Source organism: Rhamphochromis longiceps, linkage group LG7 (assembly GCF_057381845.1).
Source record: "Rhamphochromis longiceps isolate RC_006_pf linkage group LG7, R_longiceps_female_GT1.1, whole genome shotgun sequence".
NCBI classification, from domain to species: Eukaryota; Metazoa; Chordata; class Actinopteri; order Cichliformes; family Cichlidae; genus Rhamphochromis; species Rhamphochromis longiceps.
In genome coordinates, this window is record NC_140563.1 from 17,092,326 (window position 1) to 17,115,973 (window position 23,648).

At 41.6% G+C, this 23,648-nt stretch overlaps 1 protein-coding gene across 4 annotated transcripts in view; it reads right to left on the reverse strand.

Moving 5' to 3' along the window:
• Positions 1 to 6,347: 6,347 nt before the first annotated feature.
• Positions 6,348 to 23,648, reverse strand: part of LOC146665116 (CUGBP Elav-like family member 2) — a 31,065-nt gene continuing 13,764 nt past the window's right edge. For 2 of the 4 annotated variants that reach the window (XM_085412580.1, XM_085412583.1), the window contains exons 2-14: positions 23,364 to 23,560; positions 19,872 to 19,954; positions 18,095 to 18,143; positions 17,539 to 17,673; positions 16,533 to 16,612; positions 15,134 to 15,295; positions 13,115 to 13,178; positions 10,453 to 10,590; positions 9,742 to 9,870; positions 9,456 to 9,632; positions 9,162 to 9,308; positions 7,739 to 7,918; positions 6,348 to 6,800 (exon numbers count right to left, since the gene is read on the reverse strand). In XM_085412580.1, coding sequence (XP_085268706.1) covers positions 7,791 to 7,918; positions 9,162 to 9,308; positions 9,456 to 9,632; positions 9,742 to 9,870; positions 10,453 to 10,590; positions 13,115 to 13,178; positions 15,134 to 15,295; positions 16,533 to 16,612; positions 17,539 to 17,673; positions 18,095 to 18,143; positions 19,872 to 19,954; positions 23,364 to 23,560 — 1,489 coding nt within the window. In that variant the 3' untranslated portion in view covers positions 6,348 to 6,800; positions 7,739 to 7,790. Of the gene's footprint in view, positions 7,919 to 9,161; positions 9,309 to 9,455; positions 9,633 to 9,741; positions 9,871 to 10,452; positions 10,591 to 13,114; positions 13,179 to 15,133; positions 15,296 to 16,532; positions 16,613 to 17,538; positions 17,674 to 18,094; positions 18,144 to 19,871; positions 19,955 to 23,363; positions 23,561 to 23,648 lie in introns of all 4 variants that reach the window. The other 2 variants (XM_085412582.1, XM_085412581.1) reach the window with 2 other exon arrangements.

Below are 23,648 nucleotides of genomic sequence, written 5' to 3' on the forward strand. Positions count from 1 at the left end.
AAGACTTGCTGGGTTTTTTCAGTCGAATTTGTCACCACACCACGTGAAAAAAAGTTGTTTCATATATTTACAGACTGGAAGGTCTATAATGTTCTAACTCAGAAAAAATAAAAAGTGCATTTTTAAATCGCTGTTCTAACCTTCTTAAATATCCCATGACAAATATTTAACCATAAAATTATTTAAAAACACCAACACTAAAACTAAAAATATTAACTGGTAAAATCAAACTGTTGCTACATTTTATTTTTTTTAAATATGCTGAGGCTGTTCTGAGGTCAAATGAATGAAAATGGTGGTTTTGGGGAATTGGGGGATTTTGAAACGGTGAGACAGTATGCCATGTCTGTGTGTTTTAAGGGCCAGTGGTGACAGAGATCAAGGTGAGCCTTGACGCTGTAACAATAGATGCCTGTGCTCCCACCATATGCCCAGACTCCCACACCTGCTGGTCTTTCATGGATCATGTAGGAATCTCCAAACAATGAAACAGCACCCGAACTCCCATTTCAGTGAGTGCATGAAACACATGCACAAGTCCCACACACAGGTTTCCTGCACCGAGCAGTTTGTAACAGGCAACTTTTGATGTTTTGTGTTAATTAATGTTAAATTAATAATGGCTAATAAGGACTGATCAACCATTCATTAGTCCAGGACACAAACTTCAGGATCTTCCACATAAACTGTGATCAGATTTAAAGATCCCAGAGCTCTGGAGTTTAATAACAGTGCATTTTATACACAGCCTAAATTTTTCACCAGCACTATCAGATTATTCGAACAGCTCATAGACCTGGTTTACTTTACAACAGAAGAACCAACATTTTCTGATAGCTGAAGCGCAACCAAAGCACGATTGAAAATGTAAAGTTTAATTGCAAAGTGTTAAGCTTATTAAATTTTCCCTTATGTTCTGTATTAATCCAAAATGCCAAAGCATCTTTATGTTTCGTCTCACTGCCTGCCATTTTCTGCAGAGGGATCTCCACCACTGGGTGGCGCTATTGTACTACCTTAAGTTCCACTTTTAAACTCCTCAGAAGTTCATGGTTAAATAGAAAAGACCTTTGCTACACTGTACAGAAAGTGCTTTCCTAAGTCACATAACGTCTCAGCACTGTGACGTGTCACATCCTACTTCCTTACATCCTGTGTGTTTGATGACTGAGAACATGGAAACGCCTGTACATGGGAAAAGATGCCAGTTTCTCCTCTCACACCATTTTCGCAACAGAACAAGTTGGATCTTGAGGTTCTTTGTATGCCTTTAGATTGCTAATGTAATGCTGCTAAATCCACTCCCTAACACTCTGGGAAATAAACGTGTCCTGTTACTAAAGGAGGATTTAAGATGTGACCTTTTATAGATTTGGGGGAAATCTTAGAGATGATGAGACTTTTTAAGAAACAATAGCTTTGGTCTGTGGTCAATTCTTGTTTATATTTACTAAAAGGAGATACATTCTAGAAAAAAGTCAGTATGTTTTAACTTAGCCTCAGGTATTTGTCTTCTCAACTACCAGAACATACCAGGAAACAGGAAAATTCCATGGGTTCATCTTCAAATTGGATATTTTGTCCAATAGAACACCAAATCACATACTATTGTTGGTCACTTGATTAGGTACACCTTGCCACTACCAGGCTGGACCCCCATTTGATTTCGGAGCAGTCTCAGTACAACAATAGACTTGACTTAAGTTGCTGGAAACATTCCTCAGAGATTTTGGTCCATGTTAGCACCACATTGTGCAGCTGCTGAACTTTCATGATGCCAAGCACCTGTTCCATGACATCAAAAAGGAGTTGTACCAGAATGAGATCTGGAATCTGTAGAGGTTATTTAAGCACAGTGAACATCAGCAAAAAATAAATAAATAAGGTCTGAAGTGTGCCAAGAAAATATTCCCTACATAATTACACCAACTGTAGCAGCAGCCTGAATTGTTCATAAGAGGGGAAGAAGACATCTATGCTTTTAAATGTTTATGTTAAGTTCCGACCCTACCATCTGAATGTTGCAGCAGAAATTAAGACTCATACCAGGCAACATTTCTTCCAGTCTTTTATTGTCCATTTCTGGACAATCAGCTTCTGTTCTTAGCTAACAGGACTGGGCCTTGGTAGGGTCTTCTGTAGCAGCCCCATCTGCTTTAAGGTTTGACGTGTTGTGCATTCAGAGATGCTCTTCTGCATACCTTTGTTCTAACAGGCGGGTGAACTACAGTTGCCTTCCCTTCATTGCAGTCTGGAAATTCTCCAATGCAGTTTCACCCAGGGAACTGCCTCTCAATGGATAGTCTATTTTGTGGACCACTCTTGGTAAACACTGGACATGTTTGTGTGGAGAGAAAGTATATTCATTTCAAATCAATATAAAAGCAGAGCAGCAAATAACCCTCTTTGGAGAACCTGTAAAAGAGGGGACAAAACTAGATTCGCATTTATCTCAGGCAAACTGCTTCAGATCTTTGCTTTTAAGAACTGAGCTCATTGATGTTCTGCAATTGTGCATTTTTAAAAATTATAATAAAACAATCAGTTTAACGGGACTTGCTCATTCTTTATACCACAACATCTGAGTTTGAACTGATGTTTTGTGCAAATGCAACTAAAGTGCCTGCATTTCTTTGGCTCTTGGGTGCAGGGTCACAGATCAGTAGTACTTTTACCGATAAAACCCAATACAATACGATATGGCTCGTCCTGCCCACCCCACCTGTTACAGCTCAGGTAAAAGCAGAAAGAAGCGCAACAAAGAGAACAAGTTAGTGAGACATGACACACTGGGGAAGGGTGGGTGGAGGTTTGTACAATGCCTTTACAACACTGGACAAGCACAACACACAAAGACACACAGTCCATATTAGGGGAAATGGTTTAATTCGGAGACAGAGGCAAAGAAACACACCACACAAACAAACATCGACCCAAAAAAAAGAAAAAAAAAAACAGAACAGTCTTTCAGCTACGCACTCCACTATGGGAAAGAACAAAACTACACACAGGTAAAAAGCAAGGCTCAAATTAAACAGTTACCTTTTCAACTAAGACAATTATCCACACAAGTTGTCAAAAATCCTGATGACCATTAAAGTATGTGGACAGCACAAATATACTAACATGAAACTTACCACAATTTAGAGGATCCTAACCCCACCCCCTCCCCTGAAACTGATTCATGAAGTGAGGGACACAGAGATCCAAGGGGGATAAAGAAGATCAAAAATCAGGCATCATTTAGTGGCAAAAGCAAGAGAGAAGAAGAAGAAAAAATAAATAAATTGCTTGACACCAGCAAGAGGCCAGACTCAAGACCTGGTCAAGGCAAGGCCACATTGATAGGCCAGACAATTTTTTATTTTTTTTCCCCTCCCCCAATATAGATTTTTTTTTCCCCTTTAATTTCCAATATAAAAAGCTTCACGGGTACAAAATACATATGAACCACCAGTTGTAGAAATTGGACAGCCTGTGTATGTCTTTTTTTGTCTTTTTCAAATTCCACCCAGTTTCAAAAATTTGTAATTGAACAGAACGAAAAATATATATTTATATATAACTGTACTGTGTGTATAATACAGATTACATCAAGATGCACTCACTTTGGCTTTCATCAAGACAAGACAAAAAACATCTATTAAATTATTGGTGGAACATGAACAGAGTCCTACCGATTATCAGACAAGAAAAATAACAAAGTTTTTCTCTACTCCTTTTCTTATAGATCAAGACGATATCTATAGAGATGCAAAGCTACCACACTGTCAAAAAAAAAAAAAAAAAAAAAAAAAAGCACTTCAGAATATGAAAACCAACAGAAGAAACCGTGATTGTTAGAGCTTAATCGGGATTTGTGATGGAAGCCCCTGAAGTGAGTAGAGTTCCTGTTGGGACTGCTGTGGACTATACATTGTGCTTTATTCCCCCCCTTTAAGTGTTTTAAACTATATTCACTCATAGTAACACTTCACCATGCACTGCATCACCACAGACCTGCAGTCATTTCAGTGGCCGACACATGGCACCCACACTGACTCTTCTGCACTGTACCTCTGTTTTATTAAATTCAAAAATATCCCACCACCACCAAAACACGCGTGATCCCCCACGGTTTGTATCGCCAAGTGTCACACGCGCTCGCACTCACTAAGAAAGACGTTTAACCTTCAAATGTATAGGGAAGTTTATTGTTTATCTACAAGGTTTTAAACCAACTGTTCAAATTGAGTACATCACAATACACATTTACCAATAACTCAACACAGTAAAGGCAAAGGGGAGACATTAGCAGGTGACAAGAGCTTTCATGACACTGGCATAAATAGACCCAAAAGAAAAAACAAACAAACCCAAAACAAAATAGAAAGGCGAACTGCAGCAATCTCTAAACCAAGGCCTAATAATGTGTAGGCAGTTTCTAGACGTATATATGGCACTTTGAATATTGTATTGCATTTGGATAGAAAACAAAACAAAAATACTGTAAAAAGCACATGCCCATATTAAAAGAGAAATCAGTGGTACCTTGGAAAAATTTGGGATTGTAACCACACATACACACGACATTCTGCAAAAGTGATTAGCTCCCACAATTGTGCTTAACATCTCCTTACAAAACTATAACACCCCCTCCCCCCGCACCGGTTCAAATTTGGTACCTTCCTTTTGTTTAGGAATATTTAAGTTTAGAGTAAAAGGGGAAAAATCCCAACTGAAAAGAAAGTCAAATGGTGGTTAACAGTGCATTTTGTGTGGTAATCCTGCGTCAGTGTCTAGTTTCCCCCCCCCACAAGCACACACACACACACACACAAAAAAAAAAAGAAAAAAAAAAAAAGAAAGAAACAAAGAGCCCTGAGCTGACAACTCTTTAGCGCCATCAGGTACGCAGTTTTAGGGAACCCTTTCTTTGGGGGAAGGGGAGGGTGAAGTGGTAGTTTTACCAGGGTCGTCACACAAAAATGCCACCCTGATAAAAAAGTGTAAACTTTCGTGCTGAGAAAAATGGAATGTTATTTGTAAACCAACACTACTGTGGTGGATTAAGTCGATTTAATGTGCTGTGTGACTTCTTGAGCATCACACAAGTGCATGTTTTTAAAAGAAAGAGGAAAGAAAAACAAAACGTGCAGAGACCCACAGGTTGCGTGTTGTGTCCGAGTTCTCTCCTCTTCAGGGGCTCCCACATTTGCAACCACGAAAGAGTGTTTGTGTGTGTTTGCATGTGTTGCAGCGTGTGTGTGTGTGTGTGTGTGTGTGTGTGTGTGTGTGTACAGACAAACTAGGTAATATTACAGCAAACAAAGTGGTGAGTTTAAAAAAAAAAAAAAAAAAAAAAAAAAAAAAAAAAAAAGCACAAGAAATATTTGACACATGGGCACTTCAACAACAAAATCCAACAGAACAACATTGTCTGGCATCTGTATGATTAACAGACATTGTAAATCATCTCTCAACGAGGCATCCAAACAAAAGCAAAGTGAAAAATTCATTAATTAAATTAGCAAAGAGAAATTCACAGAAAGTTGACAAGATGTACGTACCATGGAAGTTTAGCAGGGATATTAAAAAAAAAAAAAAAAAAAAAAAAAAAAAAAAAAAAAAAAAGGGGGGGGGGGGGGGGGGGAAGGCTCAAAATATGACCCTTAAAAAAAAGAAAAAAAAAAAGGAAAAAAAAAAAAGAAAAAAAAGAATTTAAACCAGAAAACAAAATTACAATTAAAGCAGAGGAATTTTGAACTTTTTAATTTACTAGAAATGACCCTCAAATGGTCATGCTGATCAAACAGATTTTTAGTCCTCTTTAAAAATGTAGTACACTGAAGACCCTCCCGCCCCTGCCCCCCCTCCCTGCCCAAACACAGATGACATTACAACGTAATCTACAAAAAACCCAACGTTTGCCTGGGTTCTGTTAGTTAAACTTCTATAGATTCAATGGTATAAAATATAGTTAATCTAAGTGTGCATTTAAACCACAGATTGTCTATTTGTGAATCAGTTCTAAAAAAGTTGACTCATGTAGGTAGTCATTTCTCTCAACAGAGCAATGTACCTTTTATTGTGCCATCAATAGTTCAAAAACAAAAAACCCAAAAAGAAATCAAAGAAAAAGAAAAACACTGGATATTTTTATAAATGAATTTTTCTTTTTCTTTTTTAAATAGCCTTGGTGTAAGTCTTCATGCTGCCTGCAAAATGTAGAGATCATTACAGAGCACTGAGAGGGATTTTAATGGTCAGACTTTCAAAAGTGTTGGAAAGTGGTCTGTAGCATTTTTTTTTAAGAAGCCAACATATTGCTAATGGCACCAAATAGCACAACTGTGTGCCAATCCCTGTAATCAACTTTCAAGTGAGCTTTACTGAGAGAGGTAAAAAGAAAAAACATTTAAAAAAAAAAAAAAAAAAAAAAGTCCCACAAAGCTAAATTAAAAGTAAGAAATCCCACAGGTTTTTTCTTTTTAAAACATTCGCAAAAAAACAAAAACAAAAAACAGGTCACTCAAATGAACTTAACCTAGGTAAAGTTTTCACATTGATTTTGCTTGACCTCTCTCCCACCCGTCACATTTCTATACAGAAAAAGCAAACGAAAACAAAAATGAATATACATGCAGAAAAATCAGGTTGAGCTAAGGTCAAGGTCAGTGGGTGGCCAGGTATTGGTCAGGCGAGCTTAGAGAGACATCACAGACAATGGTGGGATGATGTGGGCCAGGAGTTTGGCTTGTCTTTCAACATCATGAAGACATGCTAGGCTAATGATGAGCAAACAGGCATGGAGATTTGTTCTAAAAAGGAACAAAAACACAAAAGGAAGAGAGGAGAGAGAGAAAGAGAGAGGACAAAGAGGAGAGAAGAGAAAGTTAGGGGCACAGCACAAGAATCATTTAGCCATGAGGCACAAAAAAACAAAAATAATGCCAGTCACCACATATACAGTAAGGACAACAGGGGGGACGGGCAACCCCCCCTCCTCTCCCAACGCACAAAAAACAAAACAATAATACACAGATTTAAGGAAGTGACACCACCAGGACATATGGCAGAGACTCCAACATGCACAAACTGTATACTTGGCACCCAAAGAGATCCATCTAGAGCCAGTCCCTTGTGGGAGACTTGGAGGATGGATGGAATGACTGGAAGAGGTTGTTAATAAAGACGCAGAGAGGTAGCCTAGCTCAACATGGCTTAGATAATGAAAGATGACAGAGAGAGAAACAGAGGGGAGGGGGTAGAAGAGAGGTGTGGTGAAGACTGGAAAATCTAGCGTAGAAAAGAGTTTCACATTGACAATGATACGGATGAGACAAACTGCACGTAAACAGCCAAACACAGGCTAAAGCTCTGGGCTCGGGGGTCCTTGTGACCTAGCTTCAGAAACAACAACTGATCCTTAGTCAACCTGTCTAGCTTGACCTGAAGGCAATGAAATGGCATGGAAACATCTGATGCTCTCCACTAAATACAGTGACACAAAATACCTCCAGCGAACACTGACTCCAGTGATAGTCATAAATAATCATATACATTAAAATACTAAATCAGACTCAAATTACATGACAAAACCGCAGGAATGAAATACAGCAAAAATGTGGAAAGATCATTGCAAACATTTTTTTTTCTTTTTTAAGGAATAGGCCGAGTCTCCCTCCTGTGATGGGCTTCTGTCCCCTTGCCCCACTGAGTCTCTGCTGTGGTGACCTTGGCTGGAGGGTGAACTTACCCTAGCAGTGCTAGCTTTAGAGCTGGGGAGGGGGAAGGCCCCGGGGCTAGGATCAGTAGGGTTTGCTGTCGTTCTTGGAGCGTTTCAGCTGAACCTTCAGCCTCTTCATGCCAATCTGGAAACCATTCATGGCCTGGATGGCAGCTTGTGCAGACACAGGATTGTCATAGCTGACGAACCCTGAGAAAAAAGAAAAACTAAACTGAATACATTACAAAACAGCAACTTAATGCCAACATTTCATTTCCATATCACCAGGCTGACCATCACCCCCTCTCCTTGGCATCTGCCTTCCTGTAGCTAGACAGACTCCATCTTCACCATCATGGATTGCACATGGTGAATGTAGTTCTTTTTCTGCTCTAGAAATCCACTAAAAGTTTAAGAGCCACTAACCAGAACCTCCAGCAGGTGGAGTACTGGTTCACGTGCCTCTATATCAAACGGACAGCAGAGCAAAACAAGGACTGCAGTCACTACCTGCAGTTCACAACAGGAAAGCTGGAGCCCATCCACAGGATGAGGAAGTGACTGGAGAGGTTGCAATCTTTCCCTTTAAAAGCACAAACCATGAAATAACTACCAGAAAAATCTAATTTTAGCTAAACTGAGTGTTTAGTGAACCTTCTGACAAAATGTACAAAATAATTTCCATATCAAAGTTTAAATGTGAATCATATTTGCTGCATTGGGTGTTTTCGTAATTTATACCTCAAAAGTGTATTGTGTAATTTATTTTGGTTTTAAGGGGAAATTAAACAAGATGACTCATCAGTTTTACACATATTTGGACACCATGTGGCTGGACAGGCTGCAGAGGAAAGCCACATGGTGTTTTATTTTTCTCTCTGCCAGTTAATGTCAGAGAGAAGGGTCACAACTATAAATACTGCCTTGTGAATCTGAGATTTAGAGGGCAGGAAGAGCAGCATGTCCAACAGACTGCTGTCTCAAACCTGCTCTGACAGAGAGACTGACGACCTTCTGTCCCCAAGGCCATAAAACTATTCAGCTTCCCTCAACTACAGTCAGAGTTACCTTTATTCTAGCACTTTGATAGTGAACTGCGACTTAGCCATGTTAACGTAATGCACAAAAGCATGTGCATTATTACATACTCCTCTTCAATTTTTGCACCATTTTCACTCACTGCTTTAAATTTGCATTTGAGGTGGTGTTACATCACAATACTGGTGTACTGCTTGCACTCAGTAAAACACTAATGCAAATGATATTTAATACCACCTCCGGTCAGACATACATGCATGCATCTAATCCATTTACATAGAAAATACAAGTATCAACATGTTCATCTTTACAGAGCACTTACACTCCATTTAAACTTTAAATCTGCAGTGAAACAAAGCTGCTATGCCATTAACTGATGTAACCAGGGAAACGCCAGCAGTGTCACCACACTTACCAAAGCACTTGCTCAGATTGGTCTGTTTGTCAATGAAAACTTTGGCGGAGACCACATTTCCAAAAGGCATGAACATCTGCAGAAGATCCTGGTCCCCACACTCCTGGGGCAGGTGATAGATGAACAGGTTGGCGCCCTCTGGCCCTACTCCATTTGGTAAGAAATTCAGATACTCTAGTTAGACGTGAATTCAAATGCACACAAAACATTTACTGTAAACATAAAAGTTCATTGCATTTAGGAAGAAACTTCTGAAAATTCTTATTGAGTGATGTGTGCCAGGGATCTTCTCACCTTCCTTCTGACTGCCAGCCACACTCTGCTGAAGGAGAGACTGGCTGTAGAGGGCGGGCAGGGCAGACGCTGTGTACTGCTGCATCCCTGAGTAGGCCTGGGTTAGGGCATCCATAGAGCTGACTGCTGACCCGTTGGCCATGGAGGCTCCCAGACCCCCGTTCATGGCCCCCATACCTGTAAGAAGCAAAAGTTTAATAGTACCCATTGAGCATGGGGACCCAACATCAACATGCATCTTCCTTTTTTTGGCTTGTATCCAGTTTTTAAATAAGGAGATTCTCACCACTGACGCTGCTGGTGAGAGCGTTAAGGTTGTTGAGGCCCACAGAGGTCCCAGTGAGACCTTGCAGAGTCCCCAGAGATGCCAAGGGGTTCACGGCAGCGGCAGCACTGGACCCTGCTGTTGACCCAACTGTTGACAAATGACAAAAAAAAAGAAAAAAAAAAAAAGATATTCTTAAAACCTTACATCTGCCTCACATTGTTATGGTTATAGAGGAGGACATGGCAGAGATGAGGCAGTTAAAAATCTGTCTCACAGAGAGGAGCGGTCATTAGTAAAGCAGCCATATGTTAAACTTAGACAGATGGAGCCAATGTATATTTACACAGATTGAAGGGAAATGGGGGCTCTCATAAAATTTTTATATGTGGGTGATTAACTCCCATAAAGTAAATGAGGAATGGCTGAGGGCTGTTAGGCAAATAGTAGATGAGGGAGATTTGCAGAGGAGAAGTGGCCCGACTGTGGACATGCACTGTACACCTCAATCAGCGAGAGAGTGAATCTTTATACTTTAGTTAATATATTATACATGAATTAGTACACAAAGAGCAGAGGTGGCGACTCAAGCAATTACAGCCAGGCCATGCCAAAACACACCCCTAACAAAACTAACTAGTCATGATGCTGCCATGGGGCTCGACTCACAGAACTGTTGTATGTATTGTACAGGCAGCATTCAAAATTCATCTCATGTTTGTGTTTAATTACCTGGACTGGCAAGAGCTCCCAGGGCACCGCTGCTGGTAGACAGAGCGCTGGTGGAAGTTGGGCTGGCAGAACTCTGAGCTGCAGCTGCAGCGGCAGCTAATGTGGCCAGGTTCTGCAGCTGAAGTGGATTCACACCCGCTGAGAGTACAAAGACACGCGAATTATCAAAGACTGAATTTTTCTGCATACAGCATAAATTTGAAAGTAGTCATGGAAGAAATACATAGATTTTAAAAGCAAAAGAACAAACAATGAATTTTTAAAGTTTAAAATAGGATGTGCTGCCATTCATTTAAAAGCTTTCCTCTATATTAAACTGCTTGGATATTGGGAAATTTACCATCACCAAATCACATTCTCAGATCTCAGAGAATGCAAGATGGACACGGCTGTAAAACCTCATATTTTTCTTCCATTTACCATTTTGGAGATTTAAAACCAGGATGGCTCTGACTTAGTGACAAATGTCATCCTCATACAGTGGCTACTTGTCAATTACAGGGTAGGGCCACATTAAAAAAAAAAAACAACAAAACGCCTTGCTTTTTGAATGCTGGCACAATAAATTGACAAGAGAAGTCGCCCCCCACTGGTCATGAGGGAGAGTGCAAATTCAAGCCACTTAAACCTGGATCGGGAAGCTATTTTAACATTTTAAATACAGTATATTACTTTAGCATGACCAACAAAAGAAGCAGACTTGATCTATCAAATCCATCTAATATGAATTCCAACTTGAAGATTTATCATTCGTTTTAGCACCCCATCTGTAGTTTTCAAGCTCTTCACATTGGCTTTTAATATGACCAAGGCAGAGGGATGAGCAGTTTGTCTTCAAGCAGCCGGAATAGGCTGAAAATAGCATTATTGGTAATTAGCGTGCCACTGATCTGAAAAGAGTAATGTAATTTAAGGTACTTAAAAGCATGTGGGCGAAGCGCAGCGAGACAGAGGGCTGGTGACATGAGCAGCACAGCTTGTAGGGGTGGGCGATAGAAACGATATAAATTTGGCCAACAATAGAGATTTTGACTATATCGCTCTATCACGATTGCGCATGTTGATGTCATCAAGCTGCGCCTGTTTTGGTTGAAAGCATCGCAGCGGCTACAACCATTATCATCTGCACGTCATAGACACCTCACCTCCACTACTGGAACTTCAACATTATGCACTCCATACTGTATAGTAATGCCACTGTTTTGCACATGTCTCAACTCTGTATATTTTTATATATTTTATTTATTGACTATTTAATTTGTAAAATATGTGTACACACACACACACACACACACACACACACACACACACACGTAGAAAAACATTTAGTATATACATCCAGAATTTTTTTTTTTTTGCATATACTATTATATATTGTACATATATTTATTAGCTTCAGATTTAGCCATTCGTATACTTTGCCTGTTTATGTTATTGTATTTTGCACAACTCTGTTGCTTGTGAAGCTCGCACACAAGAATTTCACTCGCATGTGCTGTACCAATGTACCTGCACATGTGATATGACAATAAAAAAGTGATTTGAGTGATTTGATTCAAATTATGCCTGGCGACAGTCATAGCAAAGAGATGAAGCACTTTTGAAATATGGGGAAAGCCAAAAACTGCGCTTCCTCCACTTCCATAACATTGATTCATTAATGTTGAATTCTCTCGCAGCTGTTCTATTCCCATGTTGTTGCAGTATATTAATAACTAACCTTGTATTGTGGATGAATAATCTTAATTGTTCTCCTGACTGAAGTTTGGCCCCTGTATAGCATCCCGCTATGCGATTGCATTTGTCTCTAACCACCAGAATCCCTCACGTTAACTTTTATCAAGTGGAAAAGTGTTAGTGTTCGTCCTCCAGCTTCACTGTGCTAATGTTATGCTAACATAGCTGTGTCGCTAGCAATCACATAGCACAACATTATATACCAGGTAGTCCAACTTCAGTAACCCTGCAAACGCCACTCCTGTTTAGTTTTCTGTCTTCATTTATGTTGGAAATGGTAGCAGAGCTGTACGTTTTAATTAGTTTAAAAAAAAATCTCTCAGTCAGAACATGGCATGTCATGTTTACGTGGAAACTAGCGAGCTAACTTCCTGCTAACTTCTAACTCTGTTAAAATTAATAAATTCTGTTTTCATGGATGCCTGATGTTAAACTTAATTGTTACACCCGATAAAGCAGCAACGCTGATGATTTAATTAAAGATGAAAGAATTTAGACCGTTTTTAACTCAATATTCGTTTGACTTTGGGACCTGAAGGGATGGAGTTTTGGACCCAGATTACGCCGCAAAGCTCCTCACTACGGCAGCCATAATGCTCTGACAATCCATCAAGCCGTGCAGCTTGCCAAAGTTGTACTAAAACATTTTTTAACATAACGCCAAAATCGGTTCGAGGTGAGTAAGCACAACCAGAATTCATACATAAGTGCCACTCTCGATTTTTGAGAAAATTAAAGGATTTTAAGTGTGCCTTATACTGTGGAAAATACGTTATACAGAAGAATAGAATATCGTGATATATATCTCGTTACCGCGCGTGCTTCAAATTATATCGCGATATGAATTTTAGGCCATATCGCCCAGCCCTAACAGCTTGTTCTTTTTGCATTCCTACGACTCGTAAACTGATCTTCTGAAACTCACCTCCTAGCCTTTGAATACCATTGAGACTGCCTTGGTTACTGAGAGAAGTGGCCTGCTGGAGCAGCTGTCAAGATATGAAAGAAAACAAAAGTCAAATCTAGAAAACAAAATTAGATCAGACATGATAATTAATATTATTTTTTCCTAACATTATTAAATCCTCTTTAAATTTGGGGACTAAACTATTCATCCATCCATCCATCTTCATCCGCTTTATCCGAGGCCGGGTCGCGGGGGCAGCAGCCCAAGCAAAGAGGCCCAGACCTCCCTCTCCCCGGCCACCTCCTCCAGCTTATCCGGGGGAATACCAAGGCGTTCCCAGGCCAGCCGAGAGATATAATCTCTCCAGCGTGTCCTGGGTCTGCCCCGGGGCCTCCTCCCGGTGGGACATGCCTGGAACACCTCACCCAGGAGGCGCCCGGGGGGCATCCTTGTCAGATGCCCGAACCACCTCAGCTGGCTCCTTTCGATGTGGAGCAGCAGCTGCTCTACTCTGAGCCCCTCCCGGATGGCCGAACTTCTCACCCTATCTCTAAGGGAGAGGCCAGCCACCCTTCGGAGGAAGCTCATTTCTGCCGCTTGTATCCGCGATCTCGTTCTTTCGGTCACTACCCACAGCTCGTGGCCATAGGTGAGGGTAGGGACGTAGATCGACCGGTAAATTGAGAGCTTCGCTTTTACACTCGGCTCCCTCTTCACCACGACGGATTGGGGCTGCGGCTGCAGTAATGCAGACGCTGCACCGGTCCGTCTGTCGATCTCCGGCTCCCTTCTCCCATCACTCGCGAACAAGACCCCAAGATACTTGAACTCCTCCACTTGGGGCAGGAACTCATCCCCGACCCGGAGTGGCCACTCCACCCTTTTCCGGCTGAGAACCATGGCCTCAGATTTGGAGGTGCTGATCCTCATTCCCGCTGCTTCACACTCGGCTGCGAACCGTTCCAGTGCGAGCTGGAGGCCCTCACCCGATGAAGCCAACAGAACCACATCATCCGCAAAAATCAGAGATGAGATTCTGAGGCCACCAAAGCGAAAGCCCTCCGCCACTTGGCTGCGCCTAGAAATCCTGTCCATAAAAATTATGAACAGAACCGGAGACAAAGGGCAGCCCTGGCGGAGCCCATCACCCACCGGGAACGAGTCCAACTTATTGCCGGCAATACGAACCAAGCTCTTGCAAGGGTTGTATAGGGATCGAATGGCCCGTAGCAAACTATTCACTGTTTGTCTAACCTGTGGAAAATTATCTGATGCACAGGAACAACTCGGGACCAAGATTTATACTCCATGTCATTATTTTGACAATGTTAGCAAGAGGCAACACATTTTGACCAGAAGGCAAAAAGTTATGTGAGGTTTAAATTAAATAAACGGCACGACAGCTTTTACAGCTTCATGCAACAGGCTCAATGTCTCATTTTTGTCCCAGAAACATAAAACGCCTCAGCTGTTGCCATCTAAGTCACATGTTCTTTGGCTCTGAATTAGAGAAGGCATGTGCAAGTCACATGTCAGTGTCCTTTAGCCAGAAAACAGTTCGAGGAGGAAGATTATTCTACTCTGAGCCAAGTTTCAGTTTGTACTTTTGGTCAAAGTATTGTGCAATATTCAGCTTACACAATGACCTAATACATTTTCAGCTTGCAACAGATTATTTTATTACTTAGAACAATATGGTTGGATATGTCATACACAAAATGGCAGCTGTGTTTCCAGCTAGAACAGTCATTACCAAAACTTAACCCAAAAAAAAAAAAAAAAAAAAAAAAAAAAAAAAAAAAGGGATCACCTGACCTTAATATCCTAACACAGGAACACATTCATAAAGCTTGGTGATAAAATTCTTACATGCACGCTCACGCACCCACTCACCCACCCACGGGATAGATTGATAATTATCAGGTGGTTCAGTGCTCTCTACCAAGTGTATTCTGTACACTCAATATATTTAAACAGATAAACTATAAAGGTTTTAGTACATTAAGGCTAATCTGTGTGTTCTTTAATAAAACTCACAGCCAGGTACTGCGGTGAAAGAGTCCCCAGCCCAGCCAGGTTTCCCCAGGTGGAGGCGCTGTTGAGCTGCTGAATCTGCTGTACTAGCTGCTGCTGCAGGCGTCGCTGCTCCTTATCTCTCTGTGTGTCAGCAAACTTCACCACCAGAGGTGAGGAACAGCCCTGGAGCGGTGAAGAGTTAAGAGATGTTAGACCGGTTCAAAAGCACACCAAGTTTATTTACCCATGCAAGGACAGTCACTGCATAGGGATTTTTTTGAATTCGTTTTTTTTTTTTTTTTGTTTTTTTTTTTTTTAAAGGGGGGAGTGGGGTGGGTTTGGTTCCTCTATGCCTCAAGATAGTTGTATGCCTGTTGCATTCATATCAAAGCTAAAAGAGAGGACATGTGCCATGCATAGCTAAACCAGGCCACATTCCAAATAAATAAAAGCACAGGACAATGGTGCAGACGGTGAATCATTTAAGCACGTTAAAGAGTTTAATCGAGTCCACAAATAGGCAGACAACAGATGGACAACATTAACAATAAATAACATTCAAACAGGGATATGTCAGACATTAAGAAAAATGCATTACAATACGGAGACTCTCGCAAACAGACAGTCACATGTTCAGACAGACGCATGGACAAGGCATGCGGTGCAAAAGTATTTTAAGAGTTGAGAGCCAGATGGGGACCAGGCTGGTTAGGGAAAATGGCTTCTGCACCAGCAGCAACTCCCACAGCAGCTGAGAATCGGGGAGTACGTGATTGTGGGGGCAGAATAGGTGGCACTGCTACTGCCCCCCCCCCCCCAGAGTTTAATCTGGTAGGAGGAGTGTTATGTTTGGTTGGACTCCTAATTAGACTTGGTCTGATGCTTCACTGGGGAGCCTCTGACCTGCTAGCTGTCAAATTACCACTGCTCTACTTCCACAAAGACTCCATTGGCTATATGAGTACACAGACCCACTTTTTAAGAAGTCTAAAAGGGGAGCTGTTTCAGTCTAATTTTTTTTCCTGATAACCTATATTTGATAGTGTGGATTCTTTTCCCCTGTAGTCCAAAATACAGACTAATATAATGGCACACTAATGGGTAGGCTCTGTTATCAGAATCAATAAGTGAAATGCATTTAGTTCAGCCCAAAATAAAAGATGACAGCACTTTTTGTGTCCTGTTAGTTCTAAACTCAGCAGCTATGTAAAAGGCAATGTTTCGAGTTTTATTCAATTATTCTGCAGATGACAATGTAATTTTGTAATTAGCAAGAGTGGTTTTGGAAATGACTCATGCTTTGTGATGAATGGATGCCATCTGCTTGGACAGGTTCCTCATCTTTCAACACAAGGGGGCAGCAAAATGTATGGGGAAGGGGGGGAGGGAAATGAGAAATAGGTGCTAAGGGGTACAGTACCTCCATAGTTTGAGAGTGATGCATGGTTTTGATTGCATTCTGTGCCATTGCCCTGGTAGCAAATGTGACAAACGCACAGCCTGTAGGGGGGAAACAATAGGAGAGGGGGAGGGGGGGGAGGGACAAGAAGAAACAAAAACAAGACAAAAGGTTTGGACAACTCGTTATGAACCCCAAAAAAAGACATTACAGTACAGAGAATGGCAACTCCCAAGCACACAGAACCACCCTCACTGGTTAGCACATGAAGAAAGAACAACAAGGAGAACAGTAACACGTGTCAGATGAGCGGTGATCGACAGATTAAATTGCCACCCAGAGAGGCTTGACTACGTGATGTCATGGTGAGACAGTCAACGTGATTATATACACAGAAAATGCACACATAAATACACACTGAAGGGCTTTGATTTACTAAAATATGCAAGGCCTGCAAACATCAAAGGCTAATAGGGCCCGTTTCAAATTGTAGGAACACTGCGTACGTATACTAGAAAAAGAGCAGAAATTCATAGCTAGCTGTGTCTTCTGTGGGATTTAATCGTATATAAGCATCGACGCTAGAGCCTCGTGCTGCCTGCTATCTGAGGCTTTATTCAGCAGAGTGCTATGTAGGAGATGCGATGACAGGCTAATTCCAGCCTTTGTAGAGTGTGATGAAGGAGGCGGTAAAGGAGGAGCTGAGCTGAGCCGCCTGCCAGCTGAGCCTACGAACACCGGCAGCCAGCGGTTGCCTAGGCGACGGGCCATTGTGGCGGACAGCAAGTGCAGTGGCCCTTCACTGCGAGTTGTGGAGGCAGAGTGTCACAGTAATGGGAGGATATACTATGTGGACAGAAAAAGTGCCACTGGAGGTGAATAGCACTTGATCTGAGGGTGCCGGGGTTGCAATGAAGAATCAGGGAGGGGCCCTGCATAAATACTTGATGAGAATATGTACTCTGGTGTGCTGAACATGGCGGATGCGCAGTGCTGAACATCATGTCCACACCGAAGGCACGCTTACCTCTGCTCTGACCATCCGGTCCCCGAAGTATTCGGCACTCTTCGATCTGTCCGAAAGACGAGAACATCATTCTGACCTCGTTCTCACCGTATTTCTTTGAAACCATGCCGACAAAGAGTTTTCTGTCTTCTACCGCTGCAGGAAGACGAAAACAGGAAGGCTATTTAGTGAAACCCAAACAATTATGGCGCTGTGAAAGCAGCACTTACATCAGGTGCGAAAATCTTGCACCCCTCTCTTTCTTGTTCAAGCAAGCGCTCTCTCTTTGTCATGCTGCCACATTTTCTGCCTCTCACTCAGAGTGCCAGCCTTTTGCACAAATCTCTGCGACTTGCCGCTTTGTTTTCCTTCTGTCTACTTCTCTAGACACAGAAGTATATCATCCTGTACCAGCTCTGCTCTTAAACCACTGCACTATATAGATGCTGTGTACTGCTGTCAATTTTACCCTTTTCAAATCTCACACCCCATTTGCCTTTACCTAATCCTTCTCCTTACAGGTTTTCCTCAACATCTCCATCTCATGGCTTACGTCATCCTGCATGAATCCACTTACCACTTGTTTTCTCACTGTCAGCGGGTTTCATCTGGATAGGATGATGCATCTAGGGGGGGAAAAAAAGAAAATGTAGGGAAACCATTCACATCTGTCACCATTATAAACTCTGTTATCTCTCATCATAAAGGCCTCATGTCTTCACTCATCCTTCCATCTTCGAGCATTTCTCCCCATCTCTTGTTTTGTTCTTTTGCTGTAAGACCATCATCCCTCACCGCCGCCAGATTCAGGAGGAAGTGTCTAAGAGTTGCTGGTAAGGGATCAAATTCTCCGGTATCCAATTTCACTTCTCGCTGTAATGTAGACTCGCGATTGAACTTATCGATTGCTACTGACAACATCCCTCATCTTCTATAGAAGAACTCTGTTTGACAAGCAAGCTTCTTTGGTATTGCTTTCGAAATGTACAGTGAGCTTCAGGTTTTGTTTCTTTTTTCCCTTCCTCCAGATACAAGTCTGTCAACACCCAATACACTATTGGATCACATACAAATAGAACAAGGTGTGGCAAATCTGAGCTGTGAAAAATCTCATATCAGTCAGCATAACATCTCTGAACATGACGCTTGTTCTCAAGCTTGTTATGTGAGAAAGTGGAGGCAGAGCAAATGCTGTCATTTCATGCCACTTAATGAACAATTTTCTCCAAGAAGACTGAACTTCAAGTGACTACATCTATAGCACACTGCATGCCATGTGACGTGAAAGAAGAAATAAATCTAGCCATGAGATGTCTGAGCAGGTTGTACTTATGAAAAGTGGTGGGTTTGTTTTTGACAAGCACTAAGGAGAAGCAGACAGATGGCCTGCTCAGTGTGGGGACTGGCTAGCGTCACTGACCAAGTAGAGAGAGGCACAGAAGGGAGAGAAAACAAACTGGGAAACAAGCTTTTCCTCTATCACGCAAATCAAAAATCAGTCAACTGCAGTCAATGCCAGTAACAGTAGGAGTCAGGAATGGGATTTGAGAGCTGAGCCGTTAGACCACACTTTGTTTGAAATGTCTGCCTGATTGATAGTCTTCCAGAGAAGAGAGCTAGGACATTATTCTCAGCCTGTGAGACTCATTTATCAGCTCGGTTCAATATTTACCTGCAAGCGCACTGACAGTAGCTCTTTTTACTGAAAGACTGGACTATTGGTTTCATCGACAGCTGGGGTTGTTGGGTATAGATTAAATTGATTGGAAAGCTGGCAATACAGAATGACGTATAGACAAGACAGTTTTGTGGATGTTTAACAAGCCACTGCACTTATTCCAGTTGGCTGGACTTTAATCTCACTAGAAGATCGGGTTAAGTATTAGGGGACCACATTCTGTCTCACCGGGCTGCATTGTTAAAACGGGGGGAGAGAGGGAGAAAAAAAAAAAAAAAAAAAAAGGACGAAAAGAAAGCCTTCAACTTGCCTTCAGCTCCTTTCCTGCTTCTAATTTTGGGGAATAAAAATGTAGATGTGCATCAATAATTCATGAATACAAGCATTAATAATTTGTTCCACTTTGTGGCAATCGGGTCCTGTGTCTCAGTGAATAACCTGCAGCCTGGTCAAGCAGGCTTTACCCGATACCTGCACGCTTAGCAATTCAGTGTGCCGAGGTTCAGGCCGGTCCTAAGTGTCGCGTAAGTGATAGTGGGGGTTGAGACATTTCTCAGGCTAGACAGGCGTTCAGTGAACCGAGAGCTCATTATCGGCCAGCGTACAGCTCACAGCCTGCATAGGGGATGTAGTGGGGCTCAAGCAGCTAAAAGCAGCCCATGCTGTGCCTACTCACCCCACTTAAGGTCTTTATGTTGTGCAGTGCATTCTGGGCCTCCAGTGCAGCTTTTCTTGTATAAAAAGTTACAAAACAGCATCCTGCAGAGTGAAAAGAAAAAATAAAAAAAAATAAAAAAATAGGGACAAACAATGGGTGGAGGGAGGGAGGAGACAAAACTGCATTAAAAACACAGCACACAGACATTAAATGTAATACCATGACTGCTGCAGAACAGGAAAGATGCTAAATGGATGAAAGTACTTTCACCACATATCATATTTTAGAAGCACGTGACAGGATATTCTTAGCGCCAACTGTTAGATGGTGCACATACACCATGTAGGAGCTGGCAGCGAGGACAAAGGAGTAATGAGACAGCTGAAGGCTGTGACACAGCCAGAGAGAGTACCACAGGGTTAGACGGCTGTCAGGAGGCACTGATGTGCAGTCGGCAGGTCAACTCAGCCCAGGCCAACACATTACATTGAGTATATTGCTGCATTACATAAGAATCCAGTCCCATACATGTGTGCATACATATAAACATGAGGCATGAAAACAGCACAAAGAAACAAGAGGGAGTGGGAGAGAGCAAGGAAGAGAAACCATGGGAGGAGAGAGTTTGTGGGGGAGGGGAATGAAGAAAAGAGCGTTAGGAGGGGAGGAGAGGGGGGAGAAAAAAAAAAAAAAAAAAAAAAAAAAAAAAAAGCCTCTCATCCTTCCGTCCCAGTAGACCGCCAGTGGCGTTCCAGCCTGTCAGTTTCACTGGGCTGGGGAAGTGGAGCACTGCAGCGTCTCTGACCTACATAGTGTGTATTATGCTGTTACTGGAGCTCCCAGGCCACGGGGAGGGCTGTTGAACTCTAATATGCATCAAGCTGCACTCTCCTATCCCTCCCTCTCTCTCCTTCTCTCTCACAACCAGCTGAGCTCTCCCTTTCTCTACTGCTAAGCCCGTTCTCTGATATACTGGAGCTAAATAAACCATCCGGAGAGGCGTGATAGTCATCAGATGATTTTTTCATGACCTGCAGTAGGCATGACCTAAAAAAAAAGAAAAAAAGAAAAAAAGAAAAAAAAAAAAAGAAAAAAAAGAAAAAAAAATAGTGCAAATCTGGTGATTTGTCAATTGATCTGCACCAAAGTAAACAAGCAAAAATGGAAGTAGGATTACAGCACTTTCAACAAATAAATTAAACAAAAGCAACATGATTATATAAGAGTTGGTTGGAGAGTGGCATTGTGTGGCATGCAAATAAACAACAGCCAGACTATCAGTAGGTCATTGATGAAACTGCAGTAGGAAACAAAACTACTGTGAAAGGAGGCCTACAGTGAAACTGAGTGTAGAGGTGTTGTTGCAAAACACATTCAACTTCACTTGGCTGGGTGAAAAACCTCCTGTGATCAGGCCCGATTATCTAATAGAATACATTAACATGTCCATAGGCCATCACAGCTGACACTGCATAGAGCAGGGGAGGGGTGCTGCTTAAACAATAAGGAGCTTTGAACTCTTCAGCCTCCCAAATGAACTGCACAGCGTTGTGTGTATATTTATACACACACACACACAGCATTATAAGAACCCTGGGGACTTTCTGGTACACCTGTAAACACTCGTAGGATTATTTAGTGGTGTTACATGTGTGTACATCTGTTCCAAGGCCCTTATCATGGGAATTCAAATGCTCTCCTGGTGGCATGCTGTCCAGCAGTTTTGGCCTTGACACAATAAAGTCAGGGTTTGAAACTCGCTTTAGTCAATGGGCCACGTACAGCCCAATTTGATCTCAAGTGAGCCAGACCAATATAACCACCCTTTCTGTTAATTTAAATAGTATTTATATTTTAAGGTAAGACATCTATTCAAAAAATAAATAAATTAAAAATTAACACAAACAGATAAAGTGATAAGTGCAATTTCTAACATGTAGAAAGTTACACATTTCACTGCAGTTGTTGCCAGTTAAAAGATATCCATGTCAGGTCACATGTTTGATACTCAAGGCTCTTTCAGAACAAATGGTGAAATTGTGATATGTCTGAATTTAGTGCAGATCTAATAAATGCCATGTCACAAGTTTATTTTCATCTATTTAGCATCTTTCCTGCTCTGCAAGCTTATTTTGTTGTTATATTGCTCTGAACCCAGAAAAAACACAAGACAGGATAAGTTACACTCATTAATTAAAAAACCCACTTCTGCAACGAATTGAGACAGAATGTCTGCACATTACAAGATAATATAACCTTTTTGTTTTTAAATTACAGTTGTGCAGCCAATGTTTACAAGAATACTAGAAAAGGAGATCCCAGAAAGACATTTATCTCTCCAGACGGTGCAACTGTTGTCAACCTGTCTTTGGCTTGTTAACAGCAACACACACACGATCAGCGAGGTAGTGTCAGTGATTCATAACAAACACCTCACAACAACTACATCTGGCCTGGATTGCCAGGGCGGTGTCTGGTAGCACAAATATGGTTCCTTTTAGACTCAAGCTTAGCATCAAGTATATTCCCACCACATTAAAAGCCAAGAGTGGTTTAGCGCCTTTAGCTACAGCGAATCATCCAACCATCAAGGGAACTGAGATTTGGGTGACCCAGGACAGTTACATCAAGGAAACTGTCGTTACTTTATTCACCTGCAGTTAGTTACGGGAGACTGAGCACTTCCAGTGGCACTTTGCAGCTCTCTGCAGACAGCAGGCTTCCACTTCACCGTCTCCTCTAATTGCAGCCTAAACTGAATCGCTCAACTCGAGCACCATTTCTAAGGTGAGCGCATCGATGGATGTCTTAATGGAAAATTGCAGTCAAGTAACACTCCCTTTGTACAATGCTGCTTCTAAAGCTGCATTGTACAAAGAAGAGGAAATTTAGAATATATGAATATTTAAAAAAAGATATTATTTAACCCTGAAACAAAAGACTGCTTGCATATGAGGTGATCTAACACAAACACAGCTGCACTGCATGTGCAGACAGGCAGTGCATTGCCTAAGTGCTAAAATCTGAAAGCAGATGAGGAGAGAAGGGGGTTTGCACCAACTAAGAGACCAAGTTGTTTTTATCTATGAGCAATGAAGGTTTTCCAGAAAGTTTCACACCTAATTAGTGTCCATCTCTTATTAGAGATGGTATATAGAGTGAAAGTGAACAATAGAGAAACTGAAAGTATCATCTGAGCTTTTCAGTTGTGTCACTTCATTTAAACAGATTGCAATGCACGCCTCAAATACCTGCAGACTGCTGTTAGCATGCTAGATGCTATACTAGTTTTCCCCACTAGCAACTGGTGCACTCCTCACATATGGCAAAACAAACAAAACAGGTTTTTAAGATAATCTGGATGGATACATAATCCAATGTTTTCAATTAAAATAAAATTATTATATGCCAGATCGTTTATATTGAAATCTAAATCACTAAGGAGAAATTTTGCCTGCAAGGTAGTAGAACAAATTATTCCTGAAAGTGAACCTTTCACCCAGACTGTACCTTTGCTCTGAGGAGGATTCTGAGTGCGATCACGAAGAATGTTTATCTGGTGCACGGCTCCAAAGGGCTCAAATAGCTCTTTAAGTTCTGTTTCTGACCAGGAGCGGGGGATCTGTCCAACAAACATCTTGATGGAGTCAGGGTCTGGCTGGTCCAAGTGCTCCAGCGACCCGTTCATCTTGCTGCTGCTGCCGTTGCTAAGAAGAAAAAGAAAGAAAAAAAAAAAAAAGAGAGAAAGAAATGAAAAACAATTTTTGTAATGTGTATGCCAGAGGTTAAACAAAT